Here is a 27,393-nt window from a genome sequence, read left to right on the forward strand (position 1 = left end):
TCATGACCTGAGCCGAAGTCGGCCGCCCAACCGACTGAGCCACCCAGGCGCCCCTGAAGGTGGGGGTCTTTAGTCTCCATTTCACCAACTCCTGGGGTTGGTCATTTCTCATGCCCTTATGGCACACAGTCTGCAGGTAAAAAATGGTTCCATGAAACCATAATGCTTTTTTTTCACTTGCTGGACGACCAAAGTTATAGTGATTGGCTTCTCTGGGCCTCAGCTAACGATACCTGTCCTGTCCGTCTCACAGGTAGTTAGGAGGACCAGAGATCAAGGAGAAGAAAGAGCCCAACCCAAGCAGGGGCTTGGTTTTGTTTTACTCAGAGCAGGGGTCCATCCTTGGCCAAGTGTTCAGTGAATCCCTCTAGAGGGCGGGAGTGGGAAGGAGGAGGAAGGAGGGAGCTTGCTCAGGGAGGGGGAGTAAGAAAGGTGCAGCAGATAAGAATAATTTTCTTTCTTTCCTGCTTGCTTGCTCTTTCTTTCTTTCTTTCTTTCTTTCCTCCTTCCCTTTCTTCCTTCCTTTCTTTCTCTTTTTTTCTTTCCTCCTTCCCTTTCTTTCTTTGTTCCTTTCCTTCTTTCTTTCTTCCCTCTCTTTCTTCTTTTCTTTCTTTCTTCCTTTCTCTTTCTTTTCTTTTCTTTCTTTCTTCTTCCTTCCTTCCTTTCTTTCTCTTTCTTTCTTTCCTCCTCCCCTTTCTTCCTTCCTTCCTTTCTCTTTTTTCTTTCCTCCTTCCCTTTCTTTCTTTCTTTGTTCCTTCCTTTCCTTCTTTCTTTCTTTCCTCCCTCTCTTTCTTCTTTTCTTTCTTTCTTTCTTTCTTTCTTTCTTCCTCTTTCTTTTCTTTCTTTCTTTCTTTCTTTCTTTCTTTCTTTCTTTCTTTCCTTTCCTTTCCTTCCTCTTCCTTCCTTGTAATGGCCCCTCAGACATAATACTGGAGGAAAACATTAACTAGAACTATACAATACACAAGATAGCTCTAAGAAGAACATCTATTGAAATGTCTCTCCAGGGAGGCAGTTGATTTACGTTGCTGAAGCCAAGCAGCTGGGAACGCCTGGCCCGCTCAGGGTGGAACACCGCCTGTTTCTTCGTACTTCTCCACTTTCTCAGAGACCATGACCACCTGTTATGGGTCTAATCAGATTCTTTGTGCTTGCTCAACCATTACTCCCGCTACATGCTTCAACAAGTTCTGTTTTCCTCCCGAGAACACTCTTTAAACAATATAATGAATAGTGATGTCTATTGGTGATTTATATGATTTTCCCAATAAATATGAGAATGAGGAGTTGCTCGCGGTGACCGTCCTTCCAAACTGTTGTCCTCTGCTCCCTTTCTCTTGCAGCTGACTTGTTTGTGTCTCATTCTTCTCCCATGCACCTTTAGGAAAGCGGCACTTAATTCTTTCTTTCTTTCTTTCTTTCTTTCTTTCTTTCTTTCTTCCTCTTCCTTCCTTCCCTCTTTCTTTTCTTTCTATCTTTCTTTCTTTCTTTCTTTCTTTCTTTCTTTCTCTTCCTTTCTTATTTTGTTCTCTCTCTTCTTTCCTTTTCTTTCTTTCTTTCTCTCTCTTTCTTTCTTTCTTTCTTTCTTCTCTCTTTCTCTTCCTTTCTTATTTTGTTTTCTTTCTTCTTTCCCTTTTCTTCTTTCTTTCTTTCCTTTCTTCTTTTTTTCTTTCTTTTTTCTTTTCTTTCTTTCTTTCTTTTTTTCTTTCTCCCTCCCCCCTCTCTCCCTCCCTTCCTTTCCTCCCTCCTTCTTTTCCTTCCCTCCCTCCCTGCACTAACTGTGCTCCTTCAATGTGCCAAGCATTGCATTAGCACGGGAGATACAAAGGTCAAGGAGCCGCACCCTCACTTGCATGGCTCATTTAGGCCAGGAGGCCTCAGTTGGGAAGGTACACTGTTCATTCATTCTGTCATCAATTTCACTTTTTAGTGAAAACCTCCCATGCCAGGCACCGTGCAAGGCCCTGGGGATGTGATAAGATGCCATCCTCACCCCCAAGGAGTTGAGAGTCTTCTGGATAAAAGGCACCAAAGCAGGCAAGTGAAACATGGCTAAAGCAGATAGTTAGGGATAAGTGTTGGGTGAATCTAATGTCTCCCTCAGCATCCATGTAGGTCTAGGCACAGACTAAGTATGCGCTCAATAAATGTCTGGAGATGAGTGACCCAGGTGTGGGGAAATTTTTAGATAACTTATGAGTTAAAGAGTAAAGTTTTTTTTTTTTTAAATGAAATGCTGATAAAAATGCTACATGGGAAAATAGGAAGCAGTCAAAATGGTTCTTAAAAGCAAACTTATGGTCTTCAAAGAATCTTATATTGAAAAAGAAGAAAGGTGGAAAACTAAAGCATTCAACTCAAGAAGTTGAAAATGGTAAAAATAATAAATTCAGGGGCACCTGGCTGGCTCAGTTGGTAGAGCATACGACTCTTGATCTCAGGGTCATGAATTCGAGACCCAAGTTGGGCACAGAGATGGCTTAAAAAAAATAATAAATTCAAAGAAAGCAGAAGGAAGGAAATAACAAGTGTGTGTATAATTTTTGGCTCTGAAATTCATATTCAGATCCAGACATTCAAATTAGTATTTAGAAAGTCATAATCCAGAAAGTAATAGAATAGAGTAAGGAGCGAGTTAGTCTCAGTTCTAGACCTCTCCTAGATGGGAATGTGGATTATCCAGCAGTTTCTGCTGAATTTCGAGGGCTCTGCTCAGAAGAATGGATCAACCTCGGAAGAATGGATCAACCCTGAATAGAAGTCTCAGAACTTCCAGTCCGGGGGACTGGCTGTACTGTGCCCCAAGAGGGCCAGCCCGAGGCCCATTTTTTGCCTGTTATTTGGTATTCGAACTAGTGGGCTTAATCCACACACGTGCTATAATAATAGTGACATTTCTCACAATCCTGTTATAGTTCAGAGTGCTGGAAATGAAGGATGTGGTATTCCTGATAGGAAAGAACACAGCTATCTTGTCAAATCCTCAAACACCCTATCTGGTGAGTAGGGGAGGTCTATGCTCCATTTCACAGATGAGGAAAATGAAGCTCCGTTTGTCTGGGGTCTCAGTGAGTGGGTGAGCCAGGACACGAACGCTTCAAAGTCCCTTCTTTGCTCTCAAGCTTCCTGTCATTGAGACACCTGCTCTTCCTTCTGTCTAGCTAGCTCCTTCGTGCTCACTTAAAGCCCCTCTTCCTCCAAGAAGCCTGTGTTGATTCTCTGGTTCCCTGGACTTCTCACTTGGTTAGGAAGTTCGGGCTGGCTCTCTTAGGTAGATAGCTTATCTTTCGACTTGACTGTGAGCTTCCTGAGACGGAGGGGTGGGGAACAATTGTGGGTGCCTTAATGCAGGGCTGGGCTTGGAGAAGGTCCTTGAATCCTTGTTTGTTGATCTAAAATTTGAATTGACAGGATTAGGCCTGTACCCATCAGAATATATTCTGGGCTGTGCCAACCCCCACAGTCGCGGTGAAGAGCTTGGGGGGAATCCCCCATTGTCTGTGCTTGCTGAGGCGGCCACGTGGTGCCTAGATACCTCAGGAGGTGTCGGGAACGTAGGTTGACACTGGGCAAGTCTCATTATAGGGTGGTGGGGCAGGAGACCTTTTTGTGTCCAAGTTTGCATTGGTCTGAAGGTATAAGTCCCTGGACCCCTTTCCCCATAATTGGAGGATCCCCAAAGTCCTGTGGTCAACCTGTGTGATCAGTGAGTGACTGGCCAATCCTGAGAGGACAGATCAAAACAGACACACAGCTTTTTCCACGGACAAATCTCAGCATTTTATTCATCCCCTGGAGGGAGAAGGGGGCACTGCCCCGAGATAGTCTGCCAGCCAGCTGGGGTGGCTGGGATATGTGTTGTTTATCCAGATAGTAAATATAGCACTGACTATGCAGAAACAGGAAGGGAAGCAATAAGTTAAAAGCCACATAAGTTATGAAAAATAATATATATACTTTATATACCTTGCATCCCCACTGAAGACTTGCTCCCTTGGAAACCAATAAATAGGCAGAGAAAGAGCAGCAATCAGCACCCTTTGGGGACTTCAGGGATGAGTCTATGTCTGAGTTTCCTCCAGCCTGAGAGTCAGTGGCCCTTCAGCGCCCCCCACAGGCTGGAGGACCTTGAGGCCTCGCAGGGGCCTTGGGGACCATGTCCTGGAAATTGAGATGAAGGAAAGGAAGACTGAGGCTAGCAGTAGAGAGAGGCAAGGGCAGGTAGGGAGGGTGGCTTGTGGACCCAGGGGGCTGGAGCTGCCAGGATCTCCCTGTGAGCCCCAGAGGTGAGAGCCAAGATGAGGAAAGAGAACGCTCCTCCCAGCCCTGATCTTCTCTTTGGACGCGGAATTCCTTTTGGTTGTCACTGGGGCTCCCCCGCCCAATCTGAAGGGCTCAGAAGCTCCCAGACCTGCCTGGACTGTGCCTTCTTCATGGCCCCACTGTAGGCAGGGGAGTGGGCGTGGTGGGAGGAGGGGGCTCTCACCCCACAGGTGCGGGGGTGTTCCTGGGCCCCTCAGTGATACAAAGGAGGGAAGGGTCAATCTGATCGGCCTGATGGAGAGAACAGAGACCCCGAGAGGTGGGATTCATGGGAAATGGCCCAGGGTTTCATGATAGGGGTGGGCCTAGGGGTCTCCAGGGCCTGGCACACCAGGGCCAAGTTCCAGGCTTGGAAACACCTAGGCGGGAGATGCGGGTGCAGAGAGCTTGGATCCTGGGCAGGGTGGTGAACCGCAGGATGGCAGGGAGGAGAGGGGAGGGCCACATTCTCCTGCTTGGTCCCAGGCTGCCATCGGACTTCCCTCTCGCGGGGGGTTTATCATGGCAAGAATAGCTTCTGGAGAAGGAGCCGGGAGCTGGCTGGGCAGCCTGTCCAGTTCTGACTGGACCCACAGGAGGAGGGAAGAGGCACAGGTGTCTGGGCTGACCCCCGGGCTCAGGGCCCACACACCTGGGGAACTTCCTCCTTTCACTCCCTAATACTGTCAGGTCTCTGGGGGGCCCGGGGGTGCTCAGCACCCAGGAACGCCAGATGTGGGGAGGGTGCCCAAACAGTCCTCACCAGCCCCTGATTCATGGCTGGCTGGGGCTGGGTGAGCGAGGGCACCCGCCTCAGTCCTGGGGCAGAGGCAAGGCAAGGCTTGAGATGCGAGTTTAGGGCAAGGGTTGGGCGAAAGGGTCAAAGATTCCTCGGTTAGAGCCCTCTGTTTGGGGAGGAGCCTCAGGAGAGCAAGGATGTGGTGATAAAACTGACCCCTGATACCAGTTTACCCAGTTGGGAAAACCTCCGGCCAGGAGGTTGGAAGGGTGGGACTGGAATACCGAGATGGAGTGGAGTGATTCCCAAGAGCCGGCGACAGTCCTGTGCCACCCCAGGCAGCCCACAAAAAAGCAGGCCCTGCTGTGAACCCTTCTCCGTCTCGTTCAGAGTCAGGTTTGCCTCCCCTCCCAACCTAGAGGCTCCAAGCTGCTTTCTTGAGTCTAGCTTAAGTCCCTCCTGCTGCAGGGGGGTGACTTGGGCTCCTGGGGTCCAGCTGCCTTACTCTGAGGCCTCTGACTCCTGCGAGAGGAACTTCTCAGACATTTCGGTGATTTGGATCACAGGGCCTTTTCTGTTCTTCTTTATCCGGGAAGGGGCTCTTGAAAGGCCAGACTTGGAGGCAGCTACAGGGAACATAAGGGGTGGGGCAGGGAAGGGGCTGGAGGTTTGGGAGCCACTTAAAATGATGCCTTCAAGGTCATGACTCCCCCCCACCGTGTCCCCTTCCCCACCAGGGGTTCCTAGGGCAAGTGGACTCACCGGTTCTGGATCTGGACTGCACAACGCTGACCATGGCGGTAGAAGGCAAGTCCATCCTGGGGGAGGAGGGAAATGGTAGGATGTGAAGGGGGCCTGTGGCTTAAGCCCCTCTGGGCCTGGGACCCTGGGGAGTGGCAGGTGGAGGGCAGTTCTTGGGCTGTTATTCGCAGTCCTGGGCTGGCCTGCTGTGTGACCCTGGCTAGCCAGTTTGTCCTCTCTGGGCCTCTGTTTCCTCTCCCCTGCCTAAGTATCTAACATTTACTGAGCACTTAATTACGACAGACATTTGCATGCAGAATCGTATCAATCCTCCCCACCGTAGGCTGTGTTACGGTCAGTTCCTTTTCCAGATAAGGAAACAGGATTTAACGCATGGGCCAAGGTCCCAGTTTGTAAGTGGCTGAGCCAGGACACGACCCCAGGTCTTCCCAGCTCACGTATCCTGCTGGAAGGGGAGGCTGGCTTTGCGTGGGACCCGTGTCCAGTCCGTTCTGCAGCCCCACCCCGCCAGCCCCAGCCCTCACCTGCACTCTTCGCCCTCCACCAGCTTGCGGTAGGTGGCGATCTCGATGTCCAGGGCCAGCTTGGTGTTCATGAGCTCCTGGTACTCCCGCAGCTGCCGGGCCATGTCCTTCTTGGCCTGGTGCAGGGCGGCCTCCAGCTCGGCCAGTTTGGCTTTGGCATCCTGGAAGGCCAGCTCCCCCTGCTCCTCGGCCGCCTTGATGTTCTCCTCCAGTTTCAGGCACTGCAGCCAGGACGAGAGAGGGAAGGGGTTAGCGAGCACTGGGCGGGAGGAGAGAGTGGGCCGGGAGCCCACCTCTGTCCAAGGGGGAGGTATGCACAGCAAGGAGGGCTTTGCGGCGGTTTATTCTTGGGTGTGGTGCCGGGTTGCCCTGAGGCAAGAGGGAGTCCAGTTAGACCTAAGGAGACCCTTTCCGGAGGCCATGAGAGAGGGAAGTTCTGCAGCCCCCACCCCCCACCCCAGGAGCCGGTCTCAGCTGTCCTGAGAGGGCAGCACTTGCTCTAAGGCTTGTCCTGGCTGGACGCTGGGCTCGGGCGTCTGCTCTCTTCTCTGTATCATTGGCCAGAGGCCTGGGAGGGAGGAGGTGGGTTCTGGGTATTTGTGCTGGTGCTCTGCACCGTACCCACGGTGCTGGCGCTCTGCACCGTACCCACGGTGCTGGCCAGTTTACAGAGCACCTTTACATGCAATGCTCACGTGATCCTCACAGCCATCTTAGGACAGGTAAGGAAACTGAGGCACAGAGCTGCTAAGTGACCTGCCCAGTGCTTTGCATGCCCTCAGCATGTGAGCATGTGTCTGCGTGTGTCTGTGCGTGAGGGTGAGAGAGTGTGTGCCCCTGCACTCCTCCCTGCCTCACCCCCAGGAGGGGCCTCAAGATACTCACATGGCTCTTGGTGGAGAGGATCTGGGATCGAAGCTTCTGGATGCGCACGTTGAGGTCAGCGATCTCGCCGCGGCTGCTCTGGAGGCTGTTCCCAAACTCAGCTGAGCAGGCGGCTCGCTCCTCCAGCTGGAGGGTGCGGAGGAGGTGGCAGTGAGGGGCAGCTCACTGCATCCCTCCCTGTGCCCTTGCCCTTGCCCCTTGCTGCTCCCTTTCTCTCTTACCAGCGCCCCCCTCCCCAGCTCCACTTCCTCTGCAGCCACCACTCCCAGGCCAGCCTCGCCCTCCTACCCCCTCCATGCCTGACTCTGGCTGGACCCACCCCTGGCCTGATGTTACTGGGTGGCTTCTGGAGGCCATCGACTGTGACCTGTCCCCCAGCGCATCAGCTCTCGGCCGGCAGTGCTGGAGTGCTGGGTTCTCACATTGTCCACACCTGCCCGTGAACTGGCTGTGCCGCCCCTGTGCTCCCCACGCCGTCCCTGTGCTCCCCACGTCCCTCTCACAGACTGTCAGCGCACAGAGCTGCCGGTGACTTCAGCCCCTCCCCGCCCGGCTCAGTCAGCCCCGCACCTGTCTCCGGGAGTACGCCTCGGCTTCCTCCAGGCTGCGGGCCGCGATGGCATCATACTGGACCTTCACCTCCTCCACGATGCCGCTCAGGTCAATGTGGCAGCGGCTGTCCATGCCCACGGTCACCGACACGTCCTTCACTTGGGCTGTCAGGTCCTTCAGCTCCTGGCCGGGCACAGACGCGGGGGCTCAGGGCTGGTGGAGGTGGACCACACCCGCAGCTAGCCATAGATCCCCGTGGTCCCTGAGTCCCCAGGGTGAGTGGAGAGTGACGCTCTGTGCCTCCCGGAGGGATGACCCAGTGATGGGTGCCTCTCGGCCACTTGCCCTCAGCTCCGACTCTTGGGAAGCAGCTCGCTGCCCCTACTCACCCAGTGTTGCCTCCCTCTCTGGGTAGAGGGGACAGGGCAGTGAGGGACTCCTGGCTCCAGAGGCTCATCCTGAAAGCCTATTTCTCTTCGGTGTCCCCACCTCTCCCAGGGTGGGACACTTTGCTCCTGGCTGATGGGACAAAGGCCTGGGATGCCTGGTGGGGAGGCTGTGGCCCCTCTAGTCTGTCATGGCTCAGTGGTAATGCAGCCTGGCCTCCCCCTCTGGATGGGAGCTCCCCAAGGGCCTGGGGAGCCACTGCCCTCTCTGTACCCCACCCCCCACATCTGGAAGTGAACACTGTTTGTTGAATAAGTATTGGAATGGGAGCCCATGAATGATGAGAGGCGGGAATGGGGCTGGAGGCTGACCAAACTGTCCTCCTTGCTCCCCTGCCAGGGGCAGAGGCCGAGGTGACTTCAGAGTCACCCCAGAGACTTGCCACAACCTGCCCCCCGCCCCCCCCCCCCCCCACTCCAATCTGGCTGAGGAGCTTGCCCACAACAACACACTTTAGCCTTGATATTTTCATTTTCTCCCCATCTTTTAGGGTCCTTCTTTCTTCTTCCTCTCTGTCCTTCCCTCTGCTTCGAAAATGCCAGCCCGGTGCGGTTGGTTGAGCGTCGGACTCTTGATTTCGGCTCAGGTCAGGTCATGATCTCACGGTTCGTGGGACTGAGCCCCACCGTCAGGCTCCACGCTGAACGTGGAGCCTGCTTGGGATTCTCTCTCTCCCTCTGCCCTTGCTCCCTCACTTTGTCAGGGAAGAAAAAAAAAAGGAAATGCCAGCCCACATCTTCAGAGACCCCTGGAAGTGGTAACAGCTCTCGGGGGGCTTATTACGGGCCAGGCTATGTGCTAAGTGCTTTCCAGACCTCACATTTCATCCTCGCCAGGCTGGCAGGACCCAGATCACAGACAGGAAAGAGAATGAGGCACAGAGAGGTTATGGAGACAGCCATGCGTGCAGACTGCCTTCCAAGAGCCCTTGCTGCTCTTGCTAAGCTCCCCTAGAGGGGAAGGGACAGGGGCGGAAGCCGGTCTATCTTTCTAGCCCCAGGCTGCAGCCTGACAGCTTCCGGCCTGAATGCTTAGGGGTACATAGAGAGAGGCAGGTGGGGACAGGGGTCTTCATAAGGGGCTGCAAGGTGTCACCTTTCAGGCCCTGGGCCACCTCCCCTGGAGGTGCGGAACAACCCAGGCCTGGGCAGGACTGGTGCGGGAAGGAGGAGCGAGGGTCCATGGCCAACATTGTACAGACAGAGTGAGTCAGGTGGCAGGGAGGGGGGCGGGCCCCCTGGGAGGCAGGGGTGGGGCTCACTTGGGGGGAGGGAGGGCGTGGGGCACAGACGGCACAATTACTCCTACTGGCATTCACAGTTCACCCTTGACCTTTGCCTCAGTCAGCAAATTTTGGTCCCTGTTCCCATTTTTCTGAGATATATATATTCCCTCTCTCTGTCTTGCTTGCTTGTTTGAATCAGGATCTAAAGAAGGTCCCTCTAGTGCAATTGGGCCATATGTCTCTAAGTCTCTCTTATTCTATAGATACCCTTCCAACTTTCTCTCTTCCTCTCTGTCTCTCTCTCTTTTGCTATTTTTCTTATTTAAATAAAAATTTTTAAGTTTATTTATTTACTTTTATTGAGAGAGAGACAGAGAGAGCAAGTGGGGGAGGGGCAGAGAAAGAGAGAATCCCGAGCAGGCTCCGCACTGTCAGCATGGAACCTGGCATGGGGCCCGAACTCACGAACCATGAGATCATGAGCTGAAACCTAGAGTCGGACACTTGGCCGACTGAGTCACCCAGTTGCCTCGCTATTCTTACTGAAAACACTGGGTTGCTTGCCTTGTAGCAAGCCCCACAGTCTGGATTTTACTGATTGTGCCATGTGCTGGTGTTAAACCCGCTCCTGTGCCCCCTGCATTTCCTGAAAACTGGCAGTTGGTGAGACCTGCTCGGATCCACGTTCAGTTTTTGTCTTGTGACCATATTCTGAACTTCGTTGCTGACTTCGGGCCCCCTCCTGAGCCTCGGTCTGTCTTTATGCACAGAGAGGTTGGAGGCCAGAGGAGGAAGGCACCCCCCCTGCCCTGTCTGCTGGCTGCCCAGCCTCACCCGCCGGCCTCCCAGGGGACAAGGAACGTGCAGAAGGAAGCTTAAGGCAGTGGTGGGTGTACAGAAGGCCCGCTGGGGGCAACCTGTCCCCATCCCGGAGCTGGCAGGACCCTGAGCCTGGTGGCCAGCTGCCCCTTGAAGTCTCCTGATGAAGGATTTTCATTGCTCTTCAAATGCACTTAACAAAGATCTCTGGGCAAAAGCAGGGGGAAGCCCCAACCCTTTGTCAGAATAAGCTTGATGGTCCCTACAGACCCATGTCCCACCTCTGCTGTTCCCAGGTCACCACTGGAGGCTGACATTTCCCACCTGGAACCAGTATCCCAGCCAGGGCTTGGCTGTGGATGGTTTCGGGAGTGCAGCTTTGGGGCTTCCTTGGTCAACACGCTGGGGGGGGGAGGTCAGTGGGCATAGGAAGTTTCACGTAAAGCCCTCTAGCCCAGGCATGAGCTGGCCCTTGTCACGGGCCAGGAAAAGGCCAGGGCACTGTCAGAACGCACTGTCGGGAGGGAGGGAGAAGGGATCGGCAAACAGAGCCGATGGCGCAGACTCAGTCCCTTTCTGGAAAGAGGCAGAGTAAGCATGAGCTCAGTAAACAGAAGTAGGAAACAGAGGGTGCAGAACATCTGTAGACCTGTTCCGACACGCTGGGCCCTGCTGGGCTGCAGAGGACGTAACAATGCAGGCTGTGTGCAGGCAGCCTCCACGGGATGGGCCCTACAGAGCATGTGCACCTCCAAGTTGGCAACAATTGAGCCAGTGTGCAGTTTAGAGCTTCTCTTCGGAGCCAGAGCCAGAGGAGACTGCCACGTGCGTGACCACCCTCTTTGTGGTTCCTGCGTCAGGGGAGGTGGTGACTCTGCGGGGGTAATTGACTGCCGCTCAGTAAAATAGAGTGCTTAATGGCACTGGGCTCTGAACGCTGCCACCTCTTGCTAGCTGTGCGATCCTGGCCAGGTTTTTTAAAACCTCTCTGAGCCTCCATGTTCTCATCTGTAAAATGGGTGTAATTGTAGAACCGAAACCAGCTAACATTTAATATTTACCATATACGAGATACTGTTCTTACTGCTTTAGCATATATATATGTATATATATATATATATATACATATATATATGCGAGTTTTAAATGTTCATTTATTTTTGATAGAGAGAGAAAGAAAGAGAGAGAGTGTGAGCAGGGGAGGGGCAGAGAGAGAGGGAGACACAGAATCCGAAGCAGGCTCCAGGCTCGGAGCTGTCAGCATAGAGCCTGATGCGGGGCTCGAACTCACAAACCGCGAGATCACGACCTGAGCTGAAGTCGGCGCTCAACCGACTGAGACATCCAGGCGCCCCTGCTTTAGCGTATAGTAACAAAATAGATCCTCACAACAGGCCAGTAAGCTAGGCTCTATTATTTTCCCATTTTATAGATAGGGAAATTGGGGTCTAGAGAGAGATAAAAGAACGTGCTGGAGCTCACATAATTACTGAGCCAGGATTCAAATCCAAGCTGCTCTGAAGTTTGTGCTCTCTTAATCATCATGCCTACCTTTATAGGGTTGCTATGAGGAGTGAATGAGATTACACCTGGAAAACACTTAGCACAGTGCCTGGGATATAGTAGGTACTCAATAAACAGTAGCTAACCATACTGTTGTTGTGATAGGTGATGAAACCAGGGTGAAATGTCCGGAGGCAAAGCAGCCTATATTCCTGGAGCAGCCTCCCGGGCACTATGAAGGCAGGCAAGCAGGCACCAAATCAACTTAGACCCATCAGGTTCTCTTTGTCGGCATTTTAGGAGGGGCGCCTGCCTGCAGGGGGTTGTCAGTAGATCCCCGGGAGGTGAGGGGCAGAGGGCTGCCCAGGCAGCTGCAGTGTATAGATGAGGCCCAGAGAAGCGCCTGGTCATCCGCTTTTGAGGCTTCCTGGCCTGTGTGTGTGTGTGTGTGCGTGTGTGTGTGTGTTGGGAGAGGGAAGGCCTGTTTTCTGAAATGCAGAGGTGGGCTACATAGCCACGCTTTTTTTTTTTTTTTTTTGCATTTATTTATTTTTGAGAGACAGAGAGAGACAGCGTGAGCAGGGGAGGGGCAGAGAGAGAGGGAGACACAGAATCGGAAGCAAGCTCCAGGCTCTGGGCTGTCAGCACAGAGCCCGATGCAGGGCTCGAACCCATGAACCGTGAGATCATGACCTGAGTTGAAGTCGGACCCTTAACCGACTGAACCACCCAGGCGCCCCTGTAGCCGTGCTTTGCTGATCTGGTGTCTGCTCAAAGTCAAAACTAGAGCGTCCAGCCCTCCTGGGGTTACTCACGTCCCACTGTGCTTCTCTGGCCCCTGAGCCAGCTGTGGCTGGCACCTCCCTTTGCTTACATCTGCCTGGCCCCTTGGGGTAGCCACTAGCCACGTGTGATAGCCCGCCCTTGAAATGTGGCTAGTCAGAACGGAGATGAGCTGTTGCATGAGAAAGAGAATGTAAAACAGCCTCTTCCTTTTTTGTATCGATTACATGCTGAATAATCACATTGTGGATATACGGGGCCGAATGAATCGTATTATTAAAATTAAATTTTTCCGCTTCTTTTTTTTTTTTAAACGTGGCTACTGGAAAAACAATCACATACATGGCTCGCGTTCTATTTTTGTGAGTGCCAGCTTAGAGGCCCACGGGCGTGGGGAGAGTTTGGAGCGCAGGGTCAGTGTTGCCTTCTTAGCCTGCGGCAGTCCGTGGACACGCAGACGTTACAACCCGACGCCGACTAGGCACCTCGCGCTAACAATTGCCGTGCGCACTGAGCACCCTGTGTGCACGGTGGTCTCGTGACGGCTCAGGCCAGACCCCTCCCCTCTCTGTACCACCCCTCCCAGTGCCCCCCGGGAGCTGCCCGGTGCTCTTAGAATGAGCTCCAAATTCCCTGTGTAAGCCAACCCCTGCCCGCTCTGTCCTAGCCACAGCCACTTCTCCCTCTCCCCTTCCTCACCAGACCCCTCGTGCCTTCGGTGCTTTACACAGATCTTCTGCACGAAACCCACTGAGCTCTCCCCTGGGCCGGACCTCCCCAGCGGGGGCCTTCACTCACTCACACCTCTGCTGAGACCCCGCCCCTCCCTTCCCATCCTTGACCTTCCCCTCCCTCTCCAGCACTACCACATCTGGCTTTCTGCAGCCTGGCACTTTTCACCCTCCCAAATGATCTTGCTCACATGTTCTTTCACTGGCGCATTACCTGTCCCTTCTTAGCTCTCAGGTAGCCCCCGAGAGCGTGGACTTTGCCCATCGTGCCCACTGTTGTGATATTGGTGCTAGGGGCCCGGCAGGCTTGCCATAGCCATTTGTTACCTGGATGACTGCATTGAATAATCAGCACAACCTTATGGGCCCCGTGTTATGACTCAGCCCATTTTACAGATGAAAAAACTGAGGCAGAGGGAGGAGAAATAATTTGCCCAAAGGCACAAGATTGGGGGGGTGGAAATGAAGAGTCAGGATTTGGGGTCCAAGAACTGCTAAATCCAAATGGAGCACGGACCAAGAAGGTGGGTGGGTGTGCCTCTGGCAATGCCCAGGTGTATTCCTGGTCATGGGCCGGGCTCATGGGCGGGGCAGGTGGGGAGGAGAACATCTGTCCCAGAGGACGCCCTGGAGGCAGAGTGGCACGGACCTGGCCGGCGTCCCCGGCCAGCAGCAGGGCCCATCTGCTGACCGCACTGGCTGTGCCCTCGGCCTTGCAGGGCCGTTTTCTCCCCAGGCTCAGCTGAGGACTTCGGGACAAATCAGAAGGGATCTGGAGGCTCCCCTGTCTGCATTTCCTGGGCCATTTTTGTTCCGGCAGAAGCTAGCATTGTCTGGGAACCAAAGAATCTGACTACGGGTCTTCTCTGCCTCAGCCCAAAACAGGGGAGGGGGAAGTGCGTGCCTCTCAGACCTGGGCCTGGGGGTGCCCGCCATTTAGGCTGCAGTGATGGGAAGAGATCAGTTCCATAAGGACAGCTGGTCAAGGCCCCCTGGTTCTCTGCCCCTAAGGCCACTTCCCAACCCTCGCCTGGATGCACCGGTCCCCCACATGCCCTCTGCACACCAGCACACTCCAAGGAACAGGTTCTCCTTGAGAGAGAGGCCTCTTGGGAATCTGCCTGTGCTCCACGAAATGAGTGATGTGGGGACACGTGGGATTATTGACCGCAGTGCAGGAAGGGGTTGAGGAAATTGTTGCTGGCCGCCCTTCCCTCCCCCGAGCTCTTGGCTCGGTGGGACACCGGCCCCCTTTCCTCACCTGCTCGTAGATGTTTCTCATCAGCTCCACGAAGCTCTGCAAGCCTTTTAATTTGGTCTCCAGTTCGGTCCGCCGGAGACACTCCGCATCCAGGTCCTGAGGGTGGGAGCAGTGGTGAGTGATGCGGGAGGGCGGCGTCCCAGGGCGGGAGAGGGGTGCCCATCCTGGGAGCTGGGGGTGGATTCCAGGGGGGCCCTGGCTCAGTGCCGGGGGGGAAGCAGCAGGGTGAGGACAGATATCGGTGTCTGTCTATGGTCCCGGGACTCAAGCCTCTGAAGGCTTTGCTGGGGGATCCTCAGGGGACAAGGGCGGAGGGTCCACGGGGAAGGAGCCCCTGGGACATGCAGCGTAAGCTACCTTCTTCAGCTGGACGAAGGTGAACTCCATGTCTGTGCGCTTGGAGATCTCGTCCTCATACCTGGGATGAGGTTGGGGGGGGGGGGCGAGGCAGTGGCAGAGAGAAAGAGAGAGAGAGAGAGGCCGTTCAGCCACATGTGGCAGGAACTCGGGGGAGGATGAACTCTCCTCAGTGGGGCTCAGGGCCTCTGCTGTCCCATTCGGTGCCTTGTGCCAATTGGAAAAAAAAGCGGCCCTTGCCTCAGGTGGATGTAGCCCCTCATCTTCTGTGACACATCCCTTCTAGGCCCATGACACGCGGTGCGGGCTCCGGGGAGGCAGGCACATCTGCTCCCCATTCTCGCGCTCCTTCCAGATGATCAGCCACTCCTCTCCTGGGGGCATCTGTCCCCCTTCCCAGCTCTTCCTCATATCCGCCTCCTTCAGGAAGCCTCTCTGGATTGCACAGCACCCTTTCATCCTTTGTTCTCTCCTCTTTTCCCTATCTCCTCCCCCCAAGAATCTCCATTTCCAGCAAGCTGTGCTTTCGGTCAAGTCTGCTCCAAGATGCCCGCTCACCGCTCACCCTCTCCCTCCACCTCGTCTGCTTTGCTCACTGGTAGGACGCCATTCCATCATGGTCCCTCTGGCGGGGAGAGTGTGGACATTGCAGCCAGAGGGACCCACAGTGTGCTCTTGGGCAGGTGAAGCCCTCCTTCCTCGGCTCGCCTATCAGGGGTGCAGTTGCATGTGTGTGCACGTGTGGGGGTTGGACCAAGCCCACCCCTGATGCATGACAGATATTGCAGAGTCAGAACTCAACGCAGGTGGGTTCTCTCTCTTCTTAGATTTGTCTCCTCCTTACTCAGGCCCACCTTGTGTTTGGAATAAGAACGTTGCTGGATGGGAGACGGGATCTCTGGGTCACCGATCTTAACCCCTGCCTCTAATCTTGGCCCCTGGGGCTGAGGGTGATGGGTGGATGTGGGGATTCTGTGCTTCCTGTTTTCATCCCTCCTCCCCAGGGAATGCCTGAATCACTGGCGGCTCTAATTACAGCCGCCCGCCTTCCCAGGTCCCTGACCTCACGGAGGCAGCGTCACCCATTGCCCACAGCAGCTGGCTGGAATGGCTCCCTCTTTTCCACCAGCCTCCCTGAGAAACCCAGGGGAGTGGACCCAAGCCAACAAGAGCCCGCTGGGCACGGGGTCTCTGAAACTCTGTGTGCTGAGCACACGCCGGCTCCTCAGCCACTGCCCTGGCTTCCGAGAGTCTGTCTGCAGGGCAGGGGGGCTCTTAGGATGCAGGTCGTGGGGGTGGGGAGGAGGGTGGGCCAGGGAGACTGGTCTGCAGTCTGGGGCCCAGCAGAGCCTGGGAAGCCCGGGAAGTTTACTTATACTCTTTCCTGTGCAAGCAGGCTCCAGAGCCACACTACTGGGGCTCAGATCCTGGCTCCTCGTTCCTTAGCCACGTGACCTTGAAGAAGCTACTTGCGTGCGCCTCAGTCATGATAACAGTGATGTCACGAGGGTTATATAAGTTAATACATGGAGTGTTTACAAAGTGCATGGTACCGGCTAAAGCTATTATTATTACCGGAGCTCTGCTCTATCTAAAGCCAGGCCCCGTCCTCCAACCCTTCTGCCTTGGCCTCTAGCATTTCTGGAGACAAAAACCGTGGGAGGCCTCTTTGCAGAGGGAGTGTGGGTGGTTCTCTGCACTTCCTTCCCAGACTTCCCACTGGAAATTTGGTGACCCTGAAGAAGTCCCAAGCTGAGAAGCCCCTCATTGACTGGCCCTCTCCACATAAGCCCAGTGCTCAAGGGTCTCTCCCTCTCTCCTCCCATCTGGATAGCAGAGTTCTGCCTGCCTGGGGGCAGGACCGTGGGGAGAGCTGTCCAGTGGGGGTTCTCTGAGGTGTCAAACCTCCTCCTTACTCCTCACTCCCTTTTCCATCCTTTTGTATAGGCTTCCCTCCTCCCTCTTCACCAACTCCATTGGATTTCAGCCCTAGTTCACCTCCTCAACCAGATGCTTTTGTGCAGTGAACCTCTTGCACAATTGTACATGGTACCCCTGAGTCACTTGCTGTGTGGCCTTGGGCAAATGGTTTCCCAAGAGGCTTTGCCCGGCCCCTGCTTCATCCTTAATAAATAGAAGAGTTAGCTAGCTGATCCTTGGGGTCCTGGCTACATCAAAGCTTTTGGAAGTCTCCATCCTCATGGAGACTTGGGTAAATGCCATCTCCCCCGCCGCACTCCCAATCCCCTGCCAGTCTGCCAGCCACCAATTCCCAAACCCCTTCTCAGCCCTTTTCAGCTTGTCACACCCACCCCGGCACCCGCCCCCCCCCCCCAACTTGTTTATTTCCAGAAGTGAAGCTGATCTCATCGGCCTTATAGAGGCAGGGCACACCCCTCCTTGTTAGGGCTTGGCCTGGCATCTCCTGGCTCCTGGGGGCCCCCGGGCTCTGCACAGCCAGGCTGGAGCTTCCCTGGCTCTGGCCTGCAGATCCGGAGAAGCCCTCCAAACTCATCTTCCTCAACCCTGGTGGGTTCCCTACCCAGAGAGGGGAAGAGAGGCCCTGAGCCCAAACAGCAAGCTCAGGTAGCAGATGGAAGGCAGGCAGCAGGCCAAACGAGGAGGCTGAGCCAGATTAAAACAACAAGTAGTGTTTGTACAGAACTTCCACTTACAAAGCGCCTCCATGGATATGATCTGGCTGGACTCACAGGAGCAGGCCTTGTACTGCGGCTGGCTGGGTTAGACATGGGACTTAGCGTGCATGGCTGTGTGACTGAGGACAACTCCCTGCCCTCTCTGGGGCTGTGTTTCCTTCCCCATGAAGGGAAGATCCAAGGCCCCCATCCGGCCATTCTCTGATTCTCTGGGGGCCGAAGACTGGCTAGATATCAGTGAATAGAGTCTTGGGTTCTGGTATGCCGACCCTGTTCTCCTCATCATGGTCAGACATTGAAGCCAGGCAGCCCAGAATGGGCAGTGAGGGTTTCTATGGGTTTCCATAGGAACTGGTAGGGCAGGGCTGGGGATAGGTGGCCCCTAGGCACAAAGGGGCTCAACCATGAGGATGAGCCCTGGCCAGGGCTGCAGATCATGCCCGTTGGCCAGAAGTTCTATCTAGATTGATAGATGAGGAAATTGAGGCCTCTAGAATGGGGAGAGCTTCCCATGTGAGCATCTCCCCTGAATATGGCCTGAGCACGGGAGGTCACACAGAGAGGTGGTGGGAGAGCTGAGCCACAGTCCAGACCCCTGGACTCCCGATAGGGTGCTCTATGCTCCAGCCCCACCTGGCTGGCTTCTCCCAAGACTGCAGGCCTCGCCTTGGGTTGGCAAGGCTTTGGGGCTGGGCCAAGTGCTGGAGGAGGTGAGGGGAGGGGTTCAGGAGCCTCCCGCCCCACACCCCCTCCTCCAGAGGAGACCGGACCACAGGAAGGGGCACCTCTCTGCTCTGTCTCAGCCTCCCTCGTCCTGGAATCCCTGCCCACTATCTGGTCAAAGATGTCACCTCCCCTCTGAGTTACCCAACCGCCTGGTCTGCCTTTCCAGACTGCCCAGTTCGGTTCAGCAAACCTGTGTCAAGGTCACTACCGTGTGACGGCCACTTCAGCCTTCTAGGGGACAGAAGACTTGGCATGTCTGGCTGCCGGGCACCATGATGAGCCCTCTGCCTTCTCACACCAGGCTCAGGCTGGTTCAGCATCACCATCACCCCTCCACACAGGGGGAAATGAGGTGTGGATGTTAAGCAACTTGCCCGCGGTCGCGGACCTAGTGAGGGGATGGAGGCAAAGAGGGAGCCCCTTTTGGTCCATAAGTGTCTCGTGGGCTGGGGCTGGGGCTCCCTCGTCTCTTGAGATCGCAAGGTGACCACTGAGGTCAGGCACATGTCACCTACAGGGGATTGTTTCTTTATTCCACCAAACCCCGCCATGTCTGCCTCCTGCCTGCACCTGCTTCCCTTTCCAGCCCCCACTGAGATCGAATTTCCAAACCGTATCCAAGGCAGGAGCCCATCTGTCGCTCTAGCTGGTGACCACTTCCCATTGCTAGTGGGATGTGTGGGTGAGAGCGAGCGTATTTACGGGCAGAAGAGGAAGGGATAGGGGACGGGGGCTGCGATGGTGCCCGGGTGCTTAGCTGTCAGCCAGTGCAAGACTGACTCTGTTGCATGGCCACCGTTTGGAAAGGTTGCTGTGGGTTCACTGTCATATCCTCCCAATATTTAGAATGCTGGCTGCCATATAGTACGTCCTCAGTAAGTCAGTCTTAGGAAGGGAATGTTCTTCAAGGAAGTCTTCTCTTTTTGTGGCTTGGTGCCCTGGCCCTTGCGTCTGAGTGCAGGTTGCCCCCCACCCCTCCACCCCATCAGTCTCTGCCCCCGGCCCCTGTAAGGCGCGCCCTACCTGATTCGAAACTCCTCGACTTTCTCCAGCACCTGCAGCAGGTTGGCCTCCAGCTGGGCCCGCTCCTGGCTCACTTTGCGCACTTCGTCTTGCAGCCGGCCCTGGTACTCCTCATAGAGGTGCCCGAGGTCGAAGGTGGCGGAGTCCTGGCCCTGCAGGAAGTGCCAGCGGGTCTCCAGCAGCTGGTTGCGCCTCTCCAGGGCCTGCACCTGGAAGAACAGGGGAGCAGCGGTGTGAGGGTCGGGTGCAGACAGGCTGTGCGCGGGCACCCAGGGCCAGCTCGCCTGCCCGCATGGGGGCCTCCCTGCACAGTGGTGGCTCATCTGCTCTGTGCTCGCTCACATCATTGGCACATTCAGATCACATCTCCACTTACTGATGGTTCCAACAGAAGATGGAGAGATAAGGTGAGGCATCAGAGAGAGGCGGGGCCAATTAGCAAAGATTTCCTAGGGGAGGAGCAGGGTCAGAGAGAGGAGGGAAGGGGCTGAATGTGCCAATGATGTGAGAGGCCCTCCACGCCCGCCTGGGGCTTGGGTGGGAGACCCAGGGAACGTAGGGTGTCAGAGGCCCGTCTGCCGTCCCCCCCCCCCACCCCCCACCTGACAAGCCTAGTCTCATCTTGCCTTGGAAACTCAGCAGGGGAGGGCCTGGTTAGTACTGAAATGCTAATCCTCTCGACAACTCTGGACTTGTAGCCTCTCCAAGCCTCAGTTTCCCCAGCTAGAAATTGGGGATGCTATGGCCTGCCCTGGCCGCCTCTCGGGCTATTTGGGAGAGGAAGCCGGGGAGGCGCTTTGGAACAGTCCTACTAGCTAATGTTTCCGCGGCCCCTACTGTGTGCTGGAACCTTGTTCTATGTGCTTGGCATCTTTGCTTCATTAGCAACCGGGCTGGGTACGGTTATCTTCCGCCACACTTCACAGAGAGGTTAAGTAACTTGTCCAAGGTCACAAAATTGGCAAGTGGCAGAGCCAGGTGTGGAATCCAGGCGGTTGGGGTTTAGGATCTTTTACCCCCTACAACATGCGGCCCCTGTCTGCTGCTGGAGTCGCTGCGGGCCCTGGGACCCACCTGCCTTTCCCGGAATGGTTTCTGCCTCTAGTTGGGGCCAGTTTTGCCAAGAGGGTGACGACTGGGCAGGCTCTGGGCACAGCGGCCTCTCTCAAACCGCCTCCATCCCGCCTCCTTCGTACACTGATGCAGGGCTTCCCGCGGCTCCCACCCCAGCCACCGTGCGCTGTCGGGATCCCTCTTGAATCCTGTCCTTCCCTCCACCCAGTCCAGCCCAGCGCAGCCTGAGGGGGCCCCCAGCTTTCCCCCAGGCTGCCTGTCCTCTCGGGGCTCCAGCTTTTCTCTGCCCCTCCTCTTCCACCATCCCTGCCCCTCCTGTATGCGCTCCCGGCACCCCTCCTGCAGGAAGCCTCACAGCTCAAAAGACGCCCCCCTTCCTTTCCTTACGGGGTTCTCAGGTCATCTGCTCCTTACTTGTCCAGACCTACCACCCTCCCCGTCAGACTGGGAGCCGCCTGGTCCCTTCGTGGGATCCCTACAACTTGGTGCCCACGACAGGGGCAGCGGGGAGAGACGGCAGGGGCCTGGCTCCTGGACAGGCAGGCTGTTGTCACGGGGATGCTGTGATAGATAACCAGCCCGGTGACGTTCCCTCTGACCGCAAGCAGGTAGCTGGCCGCTCCCCTGACCACTGCTGGCACCGGCTCTCAGAATCATAGCTGAAAGAGCCAGAATCATAGCCAGGAGCCTTTTGATCAGCTGGTTTGTGCTCGTCACCTATAAAGAAGGAGGTGAGGGCACACGGTGGTCAAGCGACTTGTCCGGGATCATGTGGCGACTTGGTGGTCAAGCTTCCCAGACGGTCCCGTCTGATGCCCCCGCCCACTCTGGACCTTCATGGACTCCCTGTTTCTTTTGAATTTGGGTGCTGGGTGGGTCCTCCTCTTTCTTTCTGCCCTGCCCACCTTCTTGGGTTTTCTGAGAGACCGTAATACCCTTGAGAAGTCCCCTGTGACATTTGTGTTAGATAACACCAGCTGGGCTACTGGGCCATGGGGCCCGGTAGGCCGTGCCGTCATTTCCTTTCTTAGCTCCCATTTGTCCTGGTAAGTTCTGCCTACAGCCAACCTGAGCCTGCCGTCTGCTGTTGCCACAGCCAAACAGGTGCAGGAGGGACGGAGGCGCAGAAGGTTTCGGTCCTACTCGTGTGTGTGGAAGGGATCTCTGGTGGGGGCGCTATTTGCTCACTCCACCTTCCGTCTGTTTTGACAAGCCAGAGCCCTGTGTTTACACTGAGGGTGAGGTGAGAGCAGAGTTGTGAGACTCCTTCCTCCACCCATCAGCAGCAAAAACCCCTGTACACCAGGAAGTCCTTCCCTTAGCCTAACCTCCATTTCCTATGCTTCGCTCTGAGCCTGCTGGGAGACGCTTGCTGTACATGTGACCAGGCAGGCCAGCCAGAGGCCACTTTTGGTTGTGACAAATGGAGCAGTCCTTTTCCCTGCTGCTTCCGGAGGGGGGTGGTTTCTCGTTGTCTCGGTGGGAGGGGATGGAAACTCATCCCCCATCCAGAATCTCCCCTGCCCAAAGGCTCTTCCCTTTCTGCCACAAAGACCTAGGGAGGGCCAGGTAACCAGTTAATTGCCCCTAACCTGTCAAGGCTGCTGAACAGTCACCTCTTACTCCCCTTCCTCCCTATTCTGGATGACCCCCACCCCCTGGCTTTAGATTGCAGGTGGCAGCTCTAGGAGAGGCCTCGGAGAGCAAAGCCCTGGTCTACCTGCATCCCATTTTACAGATGAAGACACTGAAGCCCGGCAGCACAGAACTCATTGTGACCCAACTCCACTGCCCGGCTGAGCAGTAGGCCCAGCCAGGGTGGGGAGACACGTCCTGTTGGTAGAGGAACCTGAACAGGCCAGGCTGGGGCTCCCGGCTAAGGGCCTCTGGGGAGGAGGATTTGGATCCCCAGCTCACGGTCCCAGCGGGTGAGCTTACAGAGGTGACTCTGGGGCTGGCAGGTCCTTCTCCCCACATGGGTGGTGGTGGTGGGGAGGTGGGGCTGTCACATCCCCTGCCTTCCAGGCAATACTGGCTCGTGCCCTTCTGTGTGCAGGCAGGTTGATGGCTCCAGAGGCTTCCAGAGGCCCCACAGGCCTGGGGAAGACATTGTGCCCATGGTTCTGTCTCCAGGTACTTCACCACCCCTCTTAGGTTCCCTCAGGGGTACTACTGGCTGCCCTTTCTCTTGTCCTGTCTCCATCCCCTCTGCTGTCTGCATGTGAGGGTGAGAGTGCCTGGCCAGCTGCCTCTGCTGGTGGTCAGCATGCCTCTCCCTGCCTGCCTCAGCCTTCTCTCCCCCCTGCTGCCTCTGCTCACTCCCCCTCCTCCTCTCTGGGCTGTATCTGTCCCCGTCCTGCTGGGCACAGCTCAGGGCCACTTTCAGAGCAGGAGCAGAGCAGGCAGGGGAATCTGAAGCTCAGAGAGGGTGAGTAGCTTGCTCAAGGAAACAGAGCCTGCAAATGGAAGAAATAACACTGCTCCAGGGACCCCCGGCCGACTCTTGGGGGGTCACCCCCCCATCCTCTTCCTCCTTCTCTTCCTTGGTGCTCTCTGATTTCTCTTGGTGCCTCAGAGGGCCCAGAGGGGATGTAAAGCTGGAGGGTCTCTGCCCGTTCCTGCTCCTTGCCTAGAGCCCCCACCCCTGCATTGGTTATGGCATCTCGCCGCTGGGCCCATATGTTTCCTTCTAGCCCTATGCTGTGCTGTTACCCACGAAGCTCTCCCCACTCCCTCCCTCAGGCTCCTGCCTAGGGTTCAAGAGCTCCCTGGGCTGGGCCCATTTATGTGATTTTTAAATTTAACACACAGAACCCACCTGGCACATGGTAAGTGCTTTATAAATGCTCTTCAAAAATTACCCCATTTGATCCTGACAAGACGACCGCACAGATGTGTACTGAGAAACAGAGAGGTTAAATAATTTGCCCGAGATTGAACAGCTGGTCAGAGGTGGCACCAGGACTCAAATCCAGAAATGGGGCTTTCCCTTGGGCCCCGGAGGCCTTTGCAAGGAGATGGGAAGGGACACGAGTTAACAGACTGAGCTCACAGACCTTCTCTGGGGAGCTGGAGGGCCGGCTGGGGCTTTTTGGCCCCAATGATCAGGGTCCCCAAGAGGCTAGCACCCATGGCTCCTTGCGTTCTACCCTGAAGAACATCCATCTCAAGGCCAAGGCTCTCGGGTTGGGAGGCTCCAGTTCTGCTGAAGACCTTAGAGGGCGTCGCCCTGGCCCCGGGCACAGGACCCCAACCCTTTGGGCCCCTTCCCTGTGCCTATGTACCTTTCCTGTCCCCATGGCAGAGGCATAAGGTGATATCAGCCCTGGCATTCAGAGAGAAAAGCCACCCATCTGAGCCAAATTACATAGCTCGTGAAGCATTCCTTTTAAGGGATTAGAGCGGGTTTCGAGAGGAGGTGGCTGTGCAGGGACCTGCCTCCCCAGGGTAGCAGGCTGTTTTCCTAGGGCACACGGCCCAGCAGCACGGGACTCTGCACAACCGGCCAGGCGGGGGCCGGGGGGAGGGAATGTGCCACCTCAGTGGATGGTTGTCCTTCTCCAGCTGTCGTTTCCCTCCTCATCCCCCCCCACCGCGGCCACCCCGGCTGTAGGCACGGGAATGCTGGTCTGGGCACATGAGCTGTGGGGGGAGGGGCGGGGGCGGCAGGAAACAAACCCGAGTCCAGACTGTACACTAGGTGGTCATGTGACCTTGGTCAAGGGGCTTAACCTCTGGGCGGCTGTCTCCTCATCTTTACAGCAGGGGACATAGCCGCGGGGGAGTGTGGCTGTGTGGGCTAAAGGACACATATTTGCAAAGGTCCCGCAGAGAGTTGGGCACAAGCAGGCGTTCCATGCCCGTTACTTTCTTCCCTCTGCCCCTCTCCGCGAACGCCCACCTGATGGGGGACACTAGCCATGTGCAGAGGAGCACCGAAGCAGGGAGGCCAAGTGCAGAGGCCAAGTGCAGAAAGATGGAGGCAGGGGCAGAAGGATGGGGCTCTGGTTTACTGAGCAGGAGGGAGACGTTGAGTTTTCCTCGTCTGTAAAATGGGCCTAAAATTATGACTGCATTCATAAGGTTGTCGAGGGAAGTAGAGATATATCTGTAAAGCCTCCAGCACAGCGGCTGGCCTGTAGTAAGCGGTGAATGCAGCTGTTAGTTTTGTGATCATCGTTTCTGGGCAGGGCAGGGGGTGCAGAGCCCAGGGAGGGCTGATCGGGAGAGGTCTCCTGGAGGAGGTGAATGAGGAGTGGGCTTGGGAGGTGGACGGGACTTTCTCAGAGCTCTTGAAGCCCTTGCCCTGGGGCAGAGATGGACAGGAGTGCCCCCGGACCAGCACACCAGCCATGGCAGTGGGGTCTAGGAAGTCTGGGTGCTGGGGACTCACTCCCTCTCTCACGTGGGTGCTGGGGAGGCTTGGCTGCCTGTCTGCTTCTGACTCTCAATACCCAATCTCTGCATTCTTATCTCCTGACATGGTACCTCGGCATCCCTACCCTGAAGCCTCCTTCTGGAGGCCGCACATGCCCCCTTTGGCCCTGCTGGCACGTCTCCAGGAGCTGAGCAGGGCCAAGGCCTGGTGTGAAGCATGGACTTGGGGACTTATCTCCTCTGTCCGCCTGCCTTGGTGTAGGACGGCCAAGCATGCCTCCATCTGCTGTTCCTATGAGAGGGTATCCTTCTGGCCGCACTTAGAGCTCCTCCCTGGTGTCAGTGACCCCAGGCCATGAAGCACATCATTATCCAGACATCCCTTAGAGCCATCCTGGGGCCTCTTTTTCCCCAGTGCTAGGATAGCTCAGGGACTTCCCTCACCATCTCTCTGCTCAGACCTAGCCTGCCGGCTCCTCATTGGCTGGGGTCAGGGGTGGGGCAGGATGCTCCAGAAATACAGAGCTCAGCCACCTGCCGAGGTCTGAAGGTCCTTAGTTTTTGGGAACCCCCCCTCCCCACATCTGCTCACCTTGCCAATCAGGGAGGCAAATTTATCATTGAGGACCTTCATCTCCTCCTTCTCCTGGTTCTTCTGCTGCTGGATGGCTGGGTCCACTTTGAGGTCCAGGGGCACCAGCAGGTTGGAGTTCACGGTTACCTTGGGGATGGTGCCGGCCGGCCCACAGCCCGTGAGGCTGCGGGAGCTGAAGCCTGGCCCGGGGGTTCCACAGCTGCCCCATCCCGAGGTCCCAGGCCGGGGGCCGCCCGCAGGGGTCACCTCACAGCTGCTAAGGCTGCTGAAGCCAACGACGCAGGAGCGGCAGGCCATCGCGGCCCCCGGGCCCGGGACTCGGGAGGGCACGGGGGTGTGAGTGAGCCTTTGAGGGGTGGCGGGCAGCTGGCTCTGGTCGCAGGCAGGGCAGGCTGGGGACTGAGGAGCAAACACCTGTCCTACAGTGCTCATTAGCTCCGGGAGGGCGGGACGCCTCCCAGCCCGACCAACCTGTTAGATGATGCGATGCTTCCGCCCCTCCCCCGGCACCACGCACCCAGCTCGTTCCAGGGCCTGAGACCTGCCTGCCTGAGGGGGCTGTTCACAGCCACCCACCCCCCCTCCATGGAGCTGGGGCTGGCTGGGCTGGCTGGCGGGCTGGGTGGGATGGGTGGCTGCAGGGGAAGGGCAGATTTGAGGAGGAAGGAGAGCGAGGAGAGAGAGAGAGCGCGCCTCTCACCACAGACCTCACTGCATACCTGAAGGCTGACGTATCTGAGCTCACATACTTCTGGAAAAGATGAGGCAAGCGCGGGCCCTGCGCTCCCTGAGTGTAGGGCAGCCGTTCCGGGCAGCGTGCCATCCTGACACTGGGAAACAGCACCTTCTTATTTGTTTTCTAGCTGCCTGAGAGTCTACCCGGCTTATCGTCTCTTCCTGTCATCCTCCCTCTCTCCCTCCTTCCCTCCTTTGATCTATCATTTATTGAGCACCTACTGGGACAACTTACTCTTCAGGGGCTGGGGAGGAAACGTATGGCCAAGGCCAAGTGAGGCCTGGGCTCCAGACTCAGCTTGGCTGCCCGCCGCCCCTGTGAGCTCAGGCAGGTCATTTGACTTCTGTGTCGAGGATGAAAATACCACCGCCACGGGAGTTGGTGTATGCACGGAACTCAGCAGAGGGCAGGGCACGAAGCCCTCAGTAAATGGTGGCTAAGACCCAGGGGTCTAATGGAGGAGATGGCAGGGGTCACATGCAGCTCTTCCTCAAGGGCTGTGGGAATGTGGCCCTGCCTCCCGCCCTTTCTCTCCTCTCCTTTCCTCCGTCCTCCCTTCTCCTCCCCCTGTTTCATCTTCAGAATGAAGTATCTATAGAAAAGATGCCCCATGGTTCCCAGAGAACCTCTGGTAGGGCGGCAGAAAGTTCAGTCAGCCCAGAGTGCCCCCTCCGTGCCACCCTGCTGCAGTTCCAGAGCCCCTGCTCTTTCCCTTCCCGGGTTGCTGGCTCTCTGGGGCCTGCTTTTCCTTCCTGCCTGGCCTGATGGTCCTGGGCACTCTTGCCCTGGCTGGCTGGCCCTGTGTGCCCTCCCTGGGCCTGGCGTACCACTCTGGGGCCGTGGAAACCCAGCAGAGAGAGTGTCTAGGAGAGGCTCAGGGGGTCAGGGGTAGGAGAGTTCTCAGCCCCTCCGGGACTGAAGGAAGAGACGGGCTGGAGATGAGAGCCAGTGCCCGGATGACACGGCCCGTCCAGGTCTCCCGCCTCCCAGGCCAGACCTCTTTCCCACAGAGTGGGCATTTCTGGCTCACTAGGGCACAGGAATCTGCCCCGAGGCCACGACTATCCCGAGGCCGAGTTCCCAGCTCTGATGTTGGGGGCGGGCCGGCGAGGTACTTCTGGGTGACCGGGTCACTGTGATGGTGTCTGTGTCCCCACTTCTGACACGTGCTGTCCATTCCCCACTCGGCACCCACCGCATGGCCCACCCCGGCCTCCCCGACCTGGTATCCGTATGGCATATGGTCCACCTCAGCAGCCTGCCCTCCCCCACGCTGGCCACCCCTGTGTGCTCTGTGGGGACGGGGGATGCAGGC

General features: G+C 56.2%; 1 protein-coding gene across 3 annotated transcripts; it reads right to left on the minus strand.

The window, feature by feature from the left end:
• KRT80 (keratin 80) lies at nucleotides 1-26,031 on the minus strand. 3 transcript variants are annotated; one of them, XM_042946618.1, is made up of 9 exons: nucleotides 25,340-26,031; nucleotides 19,297-19,505; nucleotides 14,891-14,951; nucleotides 14,534-14,629; nucleotides 7,783-7,947; nucleotides 7,213-7,338; nucleotides 6,328-6,548; nucleotides 5,804-5,859; nucleotides 1-130 (listed from the first exon to the last, which is right to left on the minus strand). In XM_042946618.1, the coding sequence occupies exons 1-9, from the start codon at nucleotides 25,772-25,774 to the stop codon at nucleotides 117-119; spliced, it is 1,383 nt and encodes a 460-aa protein (XP_042802552.1). In that variant the 5' UTR covers nucleotides 25,775-26,031; the 3' UTR covers nucleotides 1-116. The 3 variants fall into 3 exon arrangements, with proteins under 3 accessions (XP_042802552.1, XP_042802550.1, XP_042802551.1); XM_042946616.1 differs by lacking the exon at nucleotides 1-130 and adding an exon at nucleotides 3,762-5,667; XM_042946617.1 differs by lacking the exon at nucleotides 1-130 and adding an exon at nucleotides 5,578-5,702 and having other exon boundaries at nucleotides 25,340-26,030.
• Nucleotides 26,032-27,393: the final 1,362 nt, after the last annotated feature.

The sequence above is a fragment of the Panthera leo genome, chromosome B4, assembly GCF_018350215.1.
Source record: "Panthera leo isolate Ple1 chromosome B4, P.leo_Ple1_pat1.1, whole genome shotgun sequence".
NCBI classification, from domain to species: Eukaryota; Metazoa; Chordata; class Mammalia; order Carnivora; family Felidae; genus Panthera; species Panthera leo.

What these genes read in the sequence shown, in the direction of transcription:
- KRT80 (XM_042946616.1), bottom strand. Translation starts at nt 25,774, where the DNA reads ATGAGCACTGTAGGACAGGTGTTTGCTCCTCAGTCCCCAGCCTGCCCT. An exon ending in GTCGAGGAGTTTCGAATCAG is followed by an intron (nt 14,952 to 19,296) that starts GTAGGGCGCGCC and finishes ACCTCATCCCAG; the next exon opens with GTATGAGGACGAGATCTCCA. An exon ending in TCCTCTCCACCAAGAGCCAT is followed by an intron (nt 6,549 to 7,212) that starts GTGAGTATCTTG and finishes TCCTGGCTGCAG; the next exon opens with TGCCTGAAACTGGAGGAGAA.